The sequence below is a fragment of the Sesamum indicum genome, linkage group LG9 (assembly GCF_026168435.1).
Source record: "Sesamum indicum cultivar Baizhima isolate 11 linkage group LG9, ASM2616843v1, whole genome shotgun sequence".
Classification (NCBI taxonomy): Eukaryota; Viridiplantae; Streptophyta; class Magnoliopsida; order Lamiales; family Pedaliaceae; genus Sesamum; species Sesamum indicum.
The window spans coordinates 15,222,799-15,240,991 of NC_142665.1; the positions used below are offsets into that span (position 1 = coordinate 15,222,799).

General features: G+C 34.4%; 1 protein-coding gene across 1 annotated transcript; it reads left to right on the top strand.

Moving 5' to 3' along the window:
* The first annotated feature begins 8,504 nt into the window (after nucleotides 1–8,504).
* On the top strand, nucleotides 8,505–10,597 carry LOC105171247 (cytochrome P450 71AU50). Its single transcript, XM_088884791.1, has 2 exons — nucleotides 8,505–9,482; nucleotides 9,843–10,597. The coding sequence occupies exons 1-2, from the start codon at nucleotides 8,607–8,609 to the stop codon at nucleotides 10,452–10,454; spliced, it is 1,488 nt and encodes a 495-aa protein (XP_088740917.1). The 5' UTR covers nucleotides 8,505–8,606; the 3' UTR covers nucleotides 10,455–10,597.
* The last annotated feature ends 7,596 nt before the right edge of the window (nucleotides 10,598–18,193 follow it).

Consider the following 18,193-nt stretch of genomic DNA (forward strand, 5'->3'; position numbering starts at 1 on the left):
CCACTGAAGTCCATGGTAGAATCCCAGCTAGAAGAAACGGAATGGGTAAATTCCTACATAATTTCAGTTCAAAAAATTATGACTGATTGGAAAGAACTCGAGCCAGATACATCAAATATCTCCCTAGATCTGAGTGAGATATAAAAGACGGTTCAAGACTATGGACATAGGTTAATACATATACCTATGAAAATAGAATCTGAGCCAAAAGGTGGACGAGATCCTTAATATACTTCCCGATCTACACAAGGGTCTTACAGATCTGAAGGCAGAAATTGCAGATCTGAAGAGAAACCAACGAGAGAGCCCTGAGACATCTAGATCCAGACAGGAGCGAATCATGGACGCCCTTGGAACAGTACCTCTTCTACATCAGAAGGAGAAGGCCACAGAGATTCCAAAACCGAAGTCAAGAGAAGATTTGATTATTGCTTCTATTAGATCTATAAAATAATGGAAGTAATAAGAGCAGATCTATCAGATCTACAAGAATTGGCGGAATCCTTTTCCCAACTCGGGATCGTGGATTTAGTCAATATCCAAACAAATAAGATCACTCCAGCACTACCATCGCCGGAGGGAAGTACATGCTCTACTAATCCTCCACAGGATCAACCGATGAGAGAAAGTGCTGATTTTCACACTAATGCCACGCCAACATTTGTGGGAACCAGGCTAAAGGAAAATCGAGGAAGAAATCCAAAAAGAGTGCCGGAGAATACACCTTGGGCAAGGACCATGTTCCAGCCCTTACATCCATATGACGCTATACTGAACTTGGATATTATCGGTTTTTGAAATACCGAAAAATTGATAGATGAATGGGTTGCGGCAATCAAGATAGCAGCAACTACCCTAGAGCTCGACAAAGAAAACTTTATAAAGCTTGTGGAGTTGAGCTTAGAGGGATCTGTAAAGATCGGATGGGATAATACTCCAAAAGATACCAAAGCCAGCATCCTTGCTGGAGACTCAAAAGGTGCAATAGCAGACCGGTTAGGAAGACTTATCAAGATACACTTCATCGGAGATGGATATTTCGAAGGAAGTAGAGCAGAAAAGGCTAGAGAATATGCACAGGCTCTTTTCAGCCTTGAACTTAAAAGTATTTGCACAGTAGATGAATACATCTATTGGTTTCGCAAGTACTTTTTCCAGAGTGGAGTAGCAACGGAAGTAGCAGCTCCAATGTTCTTCGCAAAGATATGCAGTCCATGGAGGGAAATGTTGATCCAGTCATACAAAGTACCTAAAAGACAGCTAGATTCAGTGGCGCGAAAAATGTCTTTCCTTAAAGACAAACTCAAGGATTGGTGTTATCAAGCATCCATCCAGAAGAATATGAAAAAACTGAGAGGTAAAATCAAACGAACCCCTCTCTGTTGTGATAACAATGATTTTCCAACTATTATAGGAGAATCAAGTGAGCCAAGAAAAAGGAGGAAGCGGAATAGTCACTCCTACCCTAGGAGTTCCAGAAGAACCTTTTCCCGACGGAGATCATGGTGGTCCAGGTCCAAAGTCAGAACATACAAATCTGGACAGAGAACAGGACTAACAAGGGTTTCATCCCAAGGATCTAGACGAACAGATGCAAGATCCATTGGAAGAACCCCTACAACAAGAACTTTCACATGGGCCCATACCCGAGCCAATAAAAGTTTCAAAGACTGCAATTGCTGGACTTGCGGAGCAAAAGGACATATCTCCCGATTGCCCCCAGAAATGTGGTGAATTGAGAAAATTTGAAGCCACGGATGATATCTTAGATGCAGTTTACTATGGCGATTTGGTACCTATATATCAATTCGAAAATCTTCCTTCAGACGAAAGCGTCTATGAAGAGGAAATAGAGTCTGATTCGGATGGATCTTCAACCGAGTCAGAATAATTACGAGGGAGATAGGCTTCAAACTTCTGAAAGCCTATCAGGATTCTTTTCCAGAATGACGGTGTCAAACAAAACTATGGAAAGAATCATGCGGCAAGATTCCAACCTCAGCCCATATGATGGATTTAGGATTGGAGGAATTGGGAAAGTCCTGAACCAGATAGGACTGAACCAAACGAAGCATCACATAATCTACAAAGTAAGTTCAGGTGAGTTTGCTATACTTATGGAACTTACTGGTAATGTGATGGAAATGCAGTTAATTCCTAAAGAAGAAATTCTTGAAGAATTGAGTAAGCTTAGAGAAGAAGTAGCTATTACTATGAAATAGATCCATATAGGGATTATTGAAGTATTAATAAAAGCAACTTTTAAAGAAGGAAGTGATTCAGAAATACATTTATCGATAATGGATAGAAGAATCAATAACTTAAGAGATGGTTGTCTTGGATCAATGATAGAAAATTTGTATGCAGGAAAATTGATATTTGACATTCATCCTAGGATTGCATACAACCTAGCAGACCAAGATTTCAGTAGAGTCTTAACCCTTCATCAAGACTTTAAAAGAAAAAATCTAATGAAAGAAGGAAATAGACCGTATTCTATAACCTATAGAATTGCATATGCCCTTTCCAATACCCATCATTTAGATTTGTTTCTTAGGAAAGAGTATATTAAGATTCCTAAAATTTTCAAGGAGTTCGCTAAGGTAATGACACCAGACCCTATTAGGATACCTAGAATAGGTGGTGTTGATATTATTATAAAAGATCACCCAGTTTTAGATCGGACACATAGCTCTAGGACTGAGTTTAGTAGTCGGATATCCTTTTCAGAAGATAGGATTATAGGCTACAAAGGAAAGGAGAAAGAGTTTAAAAGCTTTACCTCCTCAGGAGATTAGGGTAGATAACGTAAAACTTAGATGCCCTGAAGGATGGAAAGAAATACAAGTTATATTCGACATCACTAAGAAAGAGAATTATTTTCCTTGTGATGACTTATATCATTTGCAGCAACCTGTTGTTGGAAAATATGAGGGCATGCTAGAAATAGCAGACCATGAAATTTTAGTTGCAGGTGTTGCAGGACGAGAAAATGGGAGTATGACTTTGGGGTTAAGATTTCTCGAAGATCATAAACCATGGGGAAGAAAAGGTAACGGAATGGAATTCAGTCTTGATGGTGTTACCATAAGGATTGAATGACAAGTCCATTTTCCATATACATATCTGTTGGTATGATCAATATAAGACAAAATATTTTGCAGCTTATATTGATTCAGGATCAGAAATTTGCACGGCAAAGCCTGGAGTTTTCCCTAAGGAACCAAGGGAAACCTTACCCGTTATTGCAGGAAGGGATTTTTCACAAAAAATCCTGATACTCGATAAGGGAATACGAGAAGCTAAGATCATGATTGGAGGAGCATTTGGATTGCCCTGGTTTAGGGTAAAAACACCTCCTATTTACTTTCATGATACAGAAGCTGATATCCTACTAGGTAACAATTTTATTCAAATATTTGCAAGATATATGGAGGATAATCAAAGGAATCTGTTAATCTTTACTACTAACTGTGGTAGTGAGATAAAGGTGTTGCGAAGGGAAAAAGGCATTTAATAGGATAATGCCAATAAATTTTCACAGCAAACGTGGTGATTTTGAGGCCAGATTAACTCATCCAAAAATGCAGGATAAGAGGAAATTTGGTAAGGACCTTTTGTCTTTCAGGCAGCAGGGACTCACAGACAGCGATAGCTTCTATAAGGAATCCGAGGAGGAAATTCTGAACCTTAAAGAAGCACTACTGGAAATAAAATCGCTAGATATTAGAGAAGAAAGCAGGCTTTCTCTTGAGAATATCAAGAGGCTCATCCAGAGGAACTTCAATGAAAATCTCTAGCTTGGTGGGATAGGAACAAGATCGAAGCTACTCTGAAGGTCAAAGATGAATGCAAATACGAGTATGTTCGATACATACCTATTCAGATGAACATGGAGGATAAGAAGGATATGCGGATGATAATCAAAGAGCATATCAGTCTTGGACTCATTGAACCTGGAGTCTCTACCTACAGTAGCCATGGATTTCTTGTAAGAAACCATGGTGAAATAAAGAGAGGTAAACCTAGGTTGGTCATTAACTATCAAAGTATTAATAAGATATTAGAATTTGATGGTTATTACATTCCTAGTAGAGAACACTTAATTGATTGCATTAAAGGAGCAAAAGTATTTTCTAAATTCGATTGCAAGTCTGGTTTTTATCATATTAAAATCGAGAATGAATCAAAGAAATTTACTGCATTCTCCACACCATAGGGACAATATATCTCGAATGTGCTTCCAATGGGTTTAGCTAACGCACCCCAGATATTCCAAAGAAAAATGGATAATCTTTTTAAAGATTACTTCAAATTCATGTTTGTCTATATTGACGACATATTGATTGCATCAAAAAATATGAAGGAACATATTAAACATCTTAAAATATTTTCTGATGCATGTTATAGGGAAGGTTTAGTATTTTTTGAAAAGAAAGCTACTATTGCATTCAATAAGATTGAATTTTTAGGAATCCTTATTGACGAAACAAGAATTGAGTTGTAGGACCATATTGTGGAGAAAATCTGTAATTTTCCAGATGTGCTCAAAGACAAAAAGCAACTACAAAGCTTCTAGGGAGTTGTTAATTTTGCAGGAATCTTCATTAAGGATCTTGCAAAATACAGAAAGGATTTCAGACCACTTCTGAAAGAAACAGAGAATTCAAAGTGGAAATAGGAAGAAATCCACACGAAAAGGGTTCGTGAGCTGAAACAAGTATGCAGTAACCTTCCAAAGCTTGCTATACCGCAAGATGGAGATGAATTGGTAGTCTACAAAAACGCCAATGACTACAGATGGGCGGCGGTGCTCATGAAGAAGACAACTACAGGAGAAGAACCCTGCAGATATACCAGAGGGTTGTTCTCAGAACAACAAGCCAAAGTTTGGCACATAAACGAGAAAGAATTCTTTGCAGTTTGGAAGGCTTTCAAGAAATGGCCTTTATTTTTACTTGCTAAAGAATTTACTTTAAAAGTTGATAATACTAATGTTAAGGCTTTTTTAAAAAAATAAATTACAATAAAAAATAGAGAAAGCTCGTATTATCAGATGGCAAGCTGAATGCCAATATTATTGCTATAATATTGTCGTTATAAAATCTCATGAAAACGTTCTTGCAGATTTCCTAACGAGAAATGGAGGCATCTGCAGCAAACTCCATCATATTGAGACTTAGGCACCTTCAGAAAAACCTCGAGGAGCTTGACAGAAAGTTCGGACAGCTAGCGGTGAACGCCCAAGTTTCCAAACAAATACAAAGAGTTGTTCTAGACACTGTCCAGGTCGCAATAAGGAGTTCCTTATTAGCATCCACTTCGCTATGGAACGACTTAAGAGAACCAATTCGAAATGCGTCACCTTCGGGGATGACTCACGAATTGATGGAGCATGACCCAAAACATGCCTTTAGAGTACAGGGCTCTACACCTGTAGCGTCGGATTCAAGTACCGATTGCACAAGGCCATCATCAGACTCTGGTGAAACGGCAAAAATTGAATCAAAGGAAGTGCAAACTCCTGTAGGTTCAAGTCAACTCAGCACCTCTAGGGTTAAAGAGGGAGAGATTAGCCTTAGGCCAATGACAGGCACCTCTAAGGCCAATACTAACGAATTAATATCTTCTTCTGCTTGGCAGGATTATCAGCGTATGTGGGAAAAATTAATTTCCCGCAAAGGAGTCAATACAGGCAAGACCATTATCGAAACGTTCGGAAAATATAACAGAGTTTGGATGTTAGAAGGGTCTAAACCAGAAGATGTCAGAGAATGATATGATTTTGGAGCTCTCGCTTCAGTTCATACTATGTCACCGAGTTTTCTGAAAATTTCAAAATTTTCGGAGTGGATTAGTGGGGCGGTCTTTGATTCATTGCAAAACAACCCCCACTTGAAAAGAGGCGATGTTTTGGAGATAAAATTTATTTCAGTAGCTCCAGAAACTGTAGGAAAGGAGTCTCATCCAACATTCAATTTCATGAAGCTACAGAGGCCAAATATGGTAGCTTTCAACAAAATCGAAGCTGCCTTAGGAGAAGCTTCCTTGGTATCAGCCATTAGTGAAGATAGTATCTCTACCAGGAGAGCTTGGGAGCTATGGGTCTGTCTCACAGAGATGGACAAAGTCAAGTATCCATTCAAGATTTTCTCCAACAAAGTGAATGGATCATTCTTGTTAAATTCCATGACAGGAAAAAGCACAGAGTTTGCTGAAAAGCTTATTCGAAAAGAAGAGGATGCTAATCTGGGAAAATAAGCTGCCGGCAACCAAAGCACAAGGATGAAGACGTGCAACATATTGCATGTTGGGCAATGGCATAACCATTTGTGCCCTTGCTGCGAGAAACAAGAGAAGCCCTTATTTGGGACAAAGATTCAGGTTACGAAAAATAAACCCGAACCGGATCAAGATAAGGGAAAGAGAAAAGTTTTTACCAAGAGAAGTAAAAGTTAAACAATGTAAAAAATCGAGAGGATAAGACTGTCGGCAGAAAACAACAAAAGGCAACAGTCAGCAAAGCAGCCAGTTGGAAATCATGTGACCGACAAACCATTATGACTGACAGCTGGAAATCACAAGGCGATGACGAACGCAATGACGTCATCACAAAATAAGTTTGGAGTCCGGATTTGAAGTCCGCGGACGCCTATAAATAAAGATGCAATGAAACAGAAGGAGATCATCAGAAAACTTCTCATACTCTTCAAAGCATTTGAGTTTTAAGTTTATGGGGGTTTCCCCAACGAGTCAAGTCCTCTATACCATGAGAGACTAAACAGTTGTCTCCTCCAACGGAGGAATAATAACTATGTAATATTCTCTATATATTTCTTCAATAAAAGTTAGGCTTCTATTCAACATGTTTGTCCAAAATTCTATTAATTCCCTATATTAGAGTCCCTTTTACGCCCTAAGGTAGGAAACGAAATAGGGCTGTGCTATTTTGTTACTGAAGGAGCCAAGTTCCTGCGAACCATCTGCTGCAGTAGTGTGGTTGGAAAAAGTCCGTAAAACCGAGGACTTGGAATACCCGGAAACAGAGTGGTCAAAGCAAGGTATGAATTTATGGGGTCTTAATTTATTTCGGAAGCATGTTGACCGTTTTAAGAGCATAAAAATGGATTATCTAGCTATTTCCTTTGAAAGGGCAAAATGGTCATAAAATGGGTTGAAAGACCTAATTTACGCTAAATTGAAAGATAAATGACTAAAGTTTTCTTTATTCCTTTAAAAATATAATCGATACAATACGTACATGATTATCATATTAGTGTATGATATGAAAGTGTGCTAAAAAACCCTTCACCCTAAAAGGCCCCTTGTCTTCATTTTCAAAGTATACATCTCACTTCTAGAAACATGAATGCAAATACATTTCTATTTTTAGACGAATTATGCTTTCTTTTTTTCACAAATTACTTCTGTGTTTTGAAAAATTATATATATATCCACCAACAACATCAACATTATTTACTCAAATCATTCATAAATTTGAAATTTTTCGCATACACTCCCAAAAAAAAGTCAATATCATTATATAAACAGAAGAGTAGCATATTACTCCCTTATAATATTACAAATGAGCAAATTACCCCGTATGAAAAAAATGGATTTACCTCGTTGTGCTAGCCCTTTTTAAAATAAAAGTAAATTGCTTCGTTTTTAAATATAGAAAGACAAATTATTGTATTTTAAAAATCACAAGGAGATAAAAATGCTGCTTTTTTTAATATAAAGGGTAATTTGTGCATTTGCAATATCAAATGGGGGTTTCTTGCATTTTTTTCCTTATACAAATTGTATCTACTGTTTTGCTGTGATGGATGATTTCTGTAGTTACACATGATTTGTATAATAGATTATAGATAAGGAATGTAAATGTAAATACGCATGGTTTGTATAATACACCACATAGGAAATTCTAGTCCGAATCTGGCGCGGCCGAACCTAAGCTAATTAAATGGCAAGTGCAATACAGTTGCTAAGTGATTGGTATATAGTTAAGAAAAAGTGACCAATTACAGAGCGAGTGTATTGATTCGACCAAATCAAATCAAATTGTAATCTCATGCATCTATTTTTCTTATTTTTCTTCAATCTTCAAAAGAGAATAAACCAAAAAACAAATAAATTTTAGCAATAAATTTTCTAAAATTTATCGACAATTTTCCTATTATTGATAATTTTTTGTTAAGATTATTTAGAAAGTTTGTGGTTTAAATTTATTTATTTTATTATTCACCTTTGAAGAAAAATAGAAAAAACGGTTGTATTAGATTACAATTTGAAAAAAACCTCAAAATGGGAGGAAAATAGTAATTTTTTCAACTTTAAATGAAACTTGTATTAAGTTCAATGAAAAAGTTAATGGAATGATCAAAAGTGCCAAAAAAAATTGAAGTTTAAGAATTAAAATTATAATTTTAAATTATTTGAGAATCAAAATTGCATTAATAATTATATTTGATGACACAAAATGCATTTATGGCCACAAATATAAAGATTCTGTCTTTTGCTAAACTTGGACTAACGTTCAGGCGGACAAACAATCATTACAAAAATCTGAGAACTTTTCTGTCTTTCTTCTTCTTTTTCCGAATATGGCCTGGATTTGGACAGCGATATCTGTGATTAATTTTCTTTGGCTCCTTCAGGTGCTGCTAAGCCTGAAAAGGAACAGAAAACTGCCTCCGGGTCCAACAGGTTTGCCAATTATCGGTCATTTCCACCTGTTGGGGAAGAATCCTCACCAAGATTTCCATAATTTAGCCCAAAAATATGGACCCATCATGTACCTACGCTTCGGCTTCGTGCCCACCATTGTCGTATCGTCGCCTGCGGCCGCCGAGCTGGTTCTCAAGACCCATGATCTGATCTTCGCCGGCAGGGCTCATCATCAGGCCGCCAAGGAGATAAGCTACGATAAGAGAAACATCGTCTTCGCACAGTATGGTATTTACTGGCGCAACATGCGCAAATTGTGCACCCTGGAGCTTCTCAGCAACTTCAAGATCAACCAGTTTCAGCCCATGAGGAGGGCTGAGATTGAGGTGTTTGTTGAGTCTCTCCAACGGGCTGCCGGGAAACGGGAAACTGTGGATATCAGTGCGAAAATTTCGGCCTTGATTGGGGATATGACTTGCCTTATGGTGTTTGGGAGGAAGTTCGCTGACGGGGATTTGGATGAAAAAGGGTTTAAAGCTGTGATTGGGGAGACCTTGCAGGTGGCCGCTCTGCCTAATATTGCGGATTATTTTCCTTTCCTGGCGGCGCTTGATCTTCAGGGGTTGACCCGACGGATGAAGGAATTGAGCAAGACTTTTGATGGGTTTCTGGAGAGGATTATTGATGATCATATTCAGAACAAGCAAGAGAAGAAGCATGCTCAAGACTTTGCCGATACCATGATCACTATTATGGAGTCTGGAGAAGCCGGATTCGAGTTTGATCGCCGCCATGTCAAGGCTGTGCTCTTGGTAATTATTTTACAGGAAAAATACAAGCAAAAAATTAGTCTCTACCAAAAATAAATAGCAATTTAACTTTCTGTATTTCTTAAAATACGGTAATTATTATCTTATATTTTTTAAATATAAAGCAATTTACCTCTTTAGATATGTAAGTAAATTATTTTATTTTAAATAGTACAAGGAGGCAAATTGCTATAATTTTTATATAGGGTTAATTTGCTCATTTTTAATATCACATTGGATAAATTACTGTTCACGCATTATTTAACTTGACGGGACTTCAAGTACCCTCCCAAAACTTGATTTATTATCTTAAAAAAACTGAATTGGAAAAGTTTAAGAAAATGGGCTCCTTTTGTTCTCCAGGATTTGCTCATAGCAGGAATGGACACTTCATCAACTGTAGTGGAATGGGCACTTTCAGAACTCATCAGGCACCCAAAAGCAATGAAGAAACTGCAGCAAGAATTGGAAAAAGTAGTCGGCATGGACCAAATAGTGGAGGAATCACACCTCGACAGACTCGAGTACTTGGATATGGTCGTGAAGGAGACACTGAGGCTCCACCCGGCCGTCCCATTGTTAATCCACGAGTCCCTGGAAGATTGCGTAGTCGATCAATTCCATGTGCCGAAAGGATCACGACTCATAGTGAATGTATGGTCCATCGGCAAAGATCCTAATGCTTGGAGAGAGCCTCAAAAGTTTCTGCCAGAGAGGTTCATTGGCAGCAATATAGACCTCCGAGGACAAGATTTTCAGCTCATACCATTCGGGTCTGGCAGGAGAGGCTGCCCGGGGTTGCAGTTGGGGCTGACGGTGGTCCGTCTAGTGTTGGCACAGTTGCTGCATTGCTTTGATTGGGAGCTCCCTGATGGTATGGTAGCTAGTGAATTGGACATGGCTGAGCACTTTGGCCTGGTGACTTGTAGAGAGAACCATCTCTTGGCTGTTCCGACTTATCGATTGCTTAAATGAATGACGGCCGGATGTTCGTTTGAGGCTATGTTGGTTGGTTTTAACTTTATATATACTAGCATTTGAAGGTGCATTCGATGTATGTGTAAAATATTAAAAAAATAAATGTATTTGTGAATGAAAAATGTAGCAATTAAAATTTCTATATTGTTCTAAAGTTATATATAAGATCTTCAGGAATTTAAATATTAAATTTTGTTAGCTTTATACGTTAATGATGAATGAGAGACAAAAAGGAGCCGTAAAATGGAAATATTTAAATTAGTTACAAGAAGTGAAAATATTGCAATAATTATGGAATATTAGCAATAGTTAGTAGATCAAACTTGGGACAATAATGATCATTCTTGGAGTGACATTAAATAGCTAGTACTAGGATGCTTGGCTAAGCTCATATATAAACTCTTCAAAATATTCCAAAGATATTTGACAGCACATAAGTTTTAAAATTTTATTTTGCAAAATTTTTCATTAAGAGTTTATACGATTTTAAAATAAAATATTTTGACTCTTTCTAATAAACTTATCTGACCTTTTTCAAAATATTTTATAAGTTCTATAACATTAACATGTCATAAGACAAAAATATTAGTATTCACACATAGACACACTCTCTCTTTCTCTCTCACACACACATACACACTTTATCTGTCTAGAATTTTATTGCTATTTAATTTTCCTTGCATTCAAAAAGGGGACAAGAGTTCATTTGTTAATAATAAATTATCATAGTTAAACAAAAATAAGATAGCCACTATAAAAAAAAATGGGATTTAGGGAGGATAATGCGATCGTTCCTGATGAGTATGGCCCAAGATTGATTGGCTCAAGAAGAAATACGAAGACCAGGCCAAGCTCGACTGGCCAGAAAAAACTCAGCCCGTCCAAAGGTACTAGGTTCAGCCCAAGAAGGAAGCACCCTGCAGGGTTCAGCCAAAGAGGGAGCCCGCCACACCAGAACCTGTTCAAGAAGCAAGCATGTTCCATCAAAATTGGACTAGAATTTAGAGAGAATCACGCGATCATTCCTAATTGGAACGATCATTGGAACTCTTGAGGAACGGAATCAGTTTGTCGATGTCAGGATCCTATTAAATTTCATCATTTATTTTTGAAACGGCCAAATTGTTACTAGAACAATACCAGATTTAGTGTTACAAGTTGTCTTCCTATGGTCGTGCGAACATTAAAACAGCAATGTATTGTAACACAGTTTGGAACGATTTTGCAAACATTGAAACGGCCCACTAATTGCACAAAGTCACCGTTCCAAAATGAGATCCAATGTTCGTTGAAAAATAGATAGTTAAAAAAATCATTCCAAAATGAGTACAATTTAGATGGTTTAAATACTTAGAAAAATTTGTATTACATTGTCCATTTTTAAATATAGTATTTGTAAAACTTTTTTCAAGAACCGTCCAAAGTGAGCTACAATTTAACACAACCTTAATGGATAGAGAAAGCGGTACTACAATAACCATTCCAACGGTGTTACAACTTTGTCATTCCTACATGTGTTCCAGGACACGTTCCTAAATGTGTTGCAATGGCTATATTATAAGGCTGATTTTTGGAGTTCCAAACACCATTCCAATGTCCTTTCCAAATTTTCCTATATATATATTACTTTGTTTCATTTAACCACTTATAAAATTTTGTATTCTTTTCCACCAGGAACGAATTTTTTTTTTTTTTGTAAATTACCATTCCACCACAATCAGTTCCAATCTGTACGGTACATTGTTGAATTTTTAATTTGGAATGATTTGTTTTCAATTAACTGTTCCAAAATGAGTTCTAATATAATTTCATTAGCGCTTATTGCAAAATAAAGGAGGGAAATTCAAATATTGGAATGATTTTTTCAAATTGACCGTTTCAAAATGAGTTTCAATATAATTTCATTTAGCGCCCCTTGCAAAATAAAGTAAAAAAAATAAAACTTGGAACAATTATATATTAGATTGCCGTTCCTAATTATAAATTATCATTAATCGTTCCAAAGGTTGCTAACCGTTCCATAATGTGTATACAAAATATCTAATGTACGTTTCGATTACGATATCTCAATATCCACTAGCTGGATTAATTCCAAACATAAACACCTATAAAATTCTGTCTATTTGCACCTTTTTGAATCTCGCTTATCACGAATGAGATACAATATCTCGATATCCGTGTAACAAAAATCTCCAAAACTTCATTAAAATCAGTCTTTTGTCTATTTAATCATATCTAATGGTCTGATCAAAATTTTAACGGTCTGATTAAGCAAAACAGTACAACGATGTAAGATACTAATTACATCTATGTAATATTAATAAATTTAAATATACAAATACATCATATAGTGAAAATATATCAATGTCATGAAAAATATTTTATATTTTTAATTGTCTTAATACACACATTGTATACTTTTCTTTGCTCTTTAATTTATTCGGAATGGGTTTTTCTTAATGTTTGTTTATTTTCTTGGAAAATACATTATAAGTTGCGACATTATTTGAAACAGCCATAATAAAAAAAGACAATTCCAAAAAATGTAATATATAAATTATTATTTGTGACATTGTTTGAAAAGCGTCATAATTAAAAAAGATCGTTCTAAAAAATATTATATAAATCTGCCCCTTAGTAGAATTTTCCACACTTAGTAGAGAGGGGGAGATGAAAGTGACCCATCACCTCGACATTTTAATATTAGGGTATTTAAACTAATTATATTAATATAATTCTTTTACTAATAAAAAAATAAATAACTCTCGCTTTCACTGTCTTTCCCCGCTATCCCCCTGCTAGCCCATTCCGCTACCTCCTGCCACCACCTCCCCCCTCCTACTACACCCCTCCCCCACCTCTTGCCATCATGAGGGCCGTACACAGAGCTCTATCCATTTGTAAAAAAAAATATAATTTGTGTAACCCCATACGAAAATATTTATAAAAATTATCGAATGAAAAGTCGTACGTACGAAAGTGAAATCGAAAGTTTTGTTTTGAAAGTGTAGTGGAAAGTGATAGCCTCTTACGCAGAATTTATAGAGGTTTGCCGCGGTTAAATTTTTTTAACACCATAGAAAAAATGATAGTGATGGGTCACTGACTGACCCATCACTGGCCGCAGCTGCCTTTAGTCAAAGGCTGGCAGCGCTGCCAGCCTTGATTTACCAAGGCTACCAGCACTGGCAACCTTCATTTAACAAGGCTGGTCAGCCTTGATAAATGCTAACCGTTGATTTAACAAGACTGGTCAGTCTTTTTGATTTAACAAGACGAACAATGTGTCAGCCTTGTAATTAAATAAGACTGATACATCGTTCAATTTTTTTTAAATAAAAAAGTTAGTGGTAGGTTCCATTACGTGTATAAATAGTTGTGCTTCAAATAGATATACGCAACAATCCATTCACTCTTGCCATCTCAAATATAGTCATGCATTATTTCTCTTTTTCTTGCTAACTATGTCTACTTCATCTTTTTGAATTGAAGTTTTTATGTATTTTGGTGGTGAATTATGCAGCGATGGAGGGTCTCTTCACTTATTGAAGTTTTTGTGTCTTTTGGAAGTGCCAATATTATTTGAACATCTTGTCCGGTAATTAGCCGAGTTGATGCCACCAGTGAGCTAGCCCTTAACGAACACCGAAGAGGGAAGAAACACAAGTCAAAGGATATTGCATTGAGAGCTCAAAACGCCGGACTGTTACCAAAGAAAGCTACCAAGCAAATTTACATTTTGCTCTTTGGTGTAGATGTGCCTGGTAGGAGTCTCCTCTCAAAAAGTTATGAATGATCATAACAATGGGAAAAAACGTATCAGGCAAGAGTAATTGTGCCTCATTGTATTTTTTATAATTATACCAAAAAATATACACTATTACATTTGTACACTTAATTGTAATTTTTTAAATTAATACAATTTTGATTTATGATTTTTGGACTTTAATATGCTGTTAAAAATTAATTATATATAATTAAATAAAATATATATAATTAAATAAATTTATATAATTAAATGAAATTATATAATTAATTTATATAAAATTTAAATTAAACGAAAGAAAAAAGAAAAATGGCTGGTGTCGTGATTATAGATCGCAACTTGGGTAATTTTGCTGAAAAAAATAGTTTTTAATGTCAAATCACGACTCGACATATTAATATTAATATATTAAAAATTATTATATTAATATAATTTTTTTTTACAATAAAAAAATAAATAACTCTCTCTTTCTCTGTCTCTCCCCGCTATCCCCCTGCTAGCCCATTCCGCTACCCCCTGCCACCACCTCCCCCCTCCTACTACACCCCTCCCCCACCTCTTGCCACGCCTCTCATACGTGGAAGCACCTGTTGCTGCCTGCCGCATCTTCCCCCGCCTGTTGGCCCCACTCCATTTCAAAAGATGGATGTAGGAGGAGCAGGTTTGAAAAAGGATCTTAGAGTGTCTAGGGTTGGGCCAGGAGGGTCTCTTAACGCCTTCTTTTTTCTTCTCATCGAAGTTATTTCACAAAAACTTGCCGGGGTAAGGAAGAAGGGGGGAACAAGCACACTTGGAGAGCGCAGTACAACGGAGAGTTGTATGCTGCGTTCGGGAAGGATGAATCGCTCCCGAAAAGAAATCTATTGATTCTCTCCCAATTGGTTGGACCGTAGGTGCGATGATTTACTTCACGGGCGAGGTCTCTGATTCAAGCCCAGGTTGGCCTACTGCCCATGCTCCATTTCTGATGACGAAGCCCCCCCCCCCCCGCGGTCCCCTTTTCTTTCTTACATCAGGTTCAATTTTTTTTATTTTTACTATTATTATGTGGATAATGAGTTGGATGCTGATGATGATTTTTTTATGGTGATGATGATGATTAATTTCTAGAGTTTTTTTGGCAATTCTTTTGAAGCTTTTGAATTTTTTTTGCAATTTTTCTGAATTTGTTTGTAATTTTCTGTATTTAAATATGTTTTTTGTATTGAATTTTTTTTTGAAAATTTTTCTGAAAAATTAAAATATTTTCTCAAAATTAAAAATTTAAAACTGAAAATTGAAACTATTTTCTTAAATGCATTCTGAAGTATGTATTTTGTATTCAATTATTTTCTAAAATTATTTTCAGAAATTTTAAAATTATTTTCTGAAATATTAAAATTTAAGAAATATTTCAGTGCTTCAAAAAGGTTGCTAGGGTGTGGCAATGTGGGTTCTATTTCTCAAAGATACATGAATTTAAAATAAATACCAATTACAATCATTATAACACTCTAAAATTTGATTAAATTCTGTTTTTAATTTTTCAGATTTTTTTTTTCATTTTTTGTTTTATTCGTGATCAAAATCTATTTGAGTGTTTTGTTTTTAAATTTTTTTATGTAAAATATTGGTGGAAATTATTAAAAACTATTTCACTAGATTTTCTATTTTTCTGAAATTTTCTGAAAATATTCATATTTTTTTTGGTAAATATTAGTGAAAGTATATGTTTGTGAAAATATTTTTGGGATAATTACATTTACACCCCTTGGCCTATGGTCTATTTACACAAATCACTCCTATCTTTTAGATAATTACACATATATCCACCAAATGTCAATATCCCTAACACAAACCACCCCTTACTTTTTTTGAAAAATTACAAACACACTTCTTAAAAATGTTAACATCATTATACAAATTACCCCTATTTTTTGGTTGTCAGGGGCATTTTCTGTAATATGCAAAAGATAGGGATGGTTTGTATAAATAGATCATAAGTCAGAAAGTGAAAATATAATTATCCCAATATGTTTTTGTTATTTCATAATAAGTATATATGAACATATTTTGTAAAACATTTGTCAAAATATTTTTAGCCAAAATATTTTCGGAAAATATATGTGAAGATATTTTAAGAAAATATTTTTCTTAATTTTTATGATTTTAGAATGCATTTTGTATTAAAATTTTGTATCAATTTTTTATGAAATTAAATAATTTTTTGTAAATATTTTTTAATGTAATTTGAGTGTAGTTTTTTTGTAATTATTGTGTATTTGAAGTCCATACAAGCCAGCTACTCGATTGCGGGACCGTCACAATCGATCGCCTCGACTAGTGCCTTAACACAGCCTCCGACAAACCACCTTGCTCCAAACGCGGATGATATAGACATCGCTGATGAGGAGGATTTAATTAGGTTTTGTTTTTTTCTTTCAATTTTGTAATTGGATAATATTGTATACTAATACAATATTTTTCCCCTCATTATTCATGTTTCATAACGTTTATTACATTACATTATTTCATATTTATTCAATTAATTAAACTCATAAATATAATTAAATTTAATAATTAATTATATAAATTAAATTATTTTATAAAATTTTTGTCATTAAATAAAAATATAGGAACGATTTTAGTAATTATTAAGAAAAATATTACAAATCTCGATATCAAGACAGTTCCAAACATCATTTCTCAAACAATTCTAAATAAGTTTTTCTATATAGGATTGACCAGTTCCTAAATGTATTGCAATTCAAACTAATACATGCACCATATTTTGTTCCAACAAATATTCCTAACATAGTTACAAGAGACGGTTCTAAACAAAAACTAAATTGTGCCTAATACTATTTCAAAAATTGAGCACTATACAATTCCAATGACTGTTTCTAAATGTATCACAAATACAAATAAATAAAGTCTAAAATTCAGCTATGAATACTACAAAAATCGTTTCAAAAATATCCCGCATTAAATAATTATAATTGTTCCAAATTTTATCCAATATGTTCTAATAAAAAAAAAAGAAATTTTTGTATTCAAAATGAACTATTAGGACAAGTTATCATCAATGTGTCACAATACCTGTTCCACTTGAGAACGGTCTTTCACCAATTTATATTATATATGTAATGTGCTATTCATATTATATTTATTGCAAAAATATAAATCAAAATATTATAAGTTATATGACTAGAAATGTCATTGCATTAACAAAACATATCAATTGTATATCTATATCAATATTTGACTAGCATGAATGTACATATATATTCCTTTTATTAAAAAATTTAGATAATAATTTGTTATTTTTTTAATTCTTTTCGCAAAAGAGATTATCTATTAATTTTTATTTGGTGTTAAAGTAATGTGTACTATCTATGGAAGTAGTTTTAAAATATTTAAATACAAAATACGTCAAGAAATAACAACTTATTTGACCCTAGTGATATCATGTCCTTTTGTTTACCAATAAAAAGACATAATTATACCGAACATCTAACATCTTTAACAATGCTTTCACATGTTATAATTAAGCTTTAATATTTTAATATCTTATTTTATCCAAATACTTTATGAGCTTACTTTTAAAATAAGATCCAATATCTTATAAGTTTAAAAAATATATCTTATAAGATGGTTTAAAAAATCTTAGCCAAACACTCTCTAATTGTTCATCTTTTGCATTAAGTAAATTTATAGAAAAATTTCTTATATATTTTTACTTATCTATACTATTTAGTAAGTGTGAGGGTATTAGAGTAATCACCTTTGGTTGTCAAGATGTATATTAACTGAAATACCCCAAGTATACTTGTACATACATTTGTATTTATATATAAAACAATATATTTATATAATAATAATATTAGGTATGTTTTGTTTAATTAATAAATTTCATAAATAAATACAATTAATTAAAATATACTAAAACTAAATAATAAATTAATTAATCAATAATATATAATTTATTAAA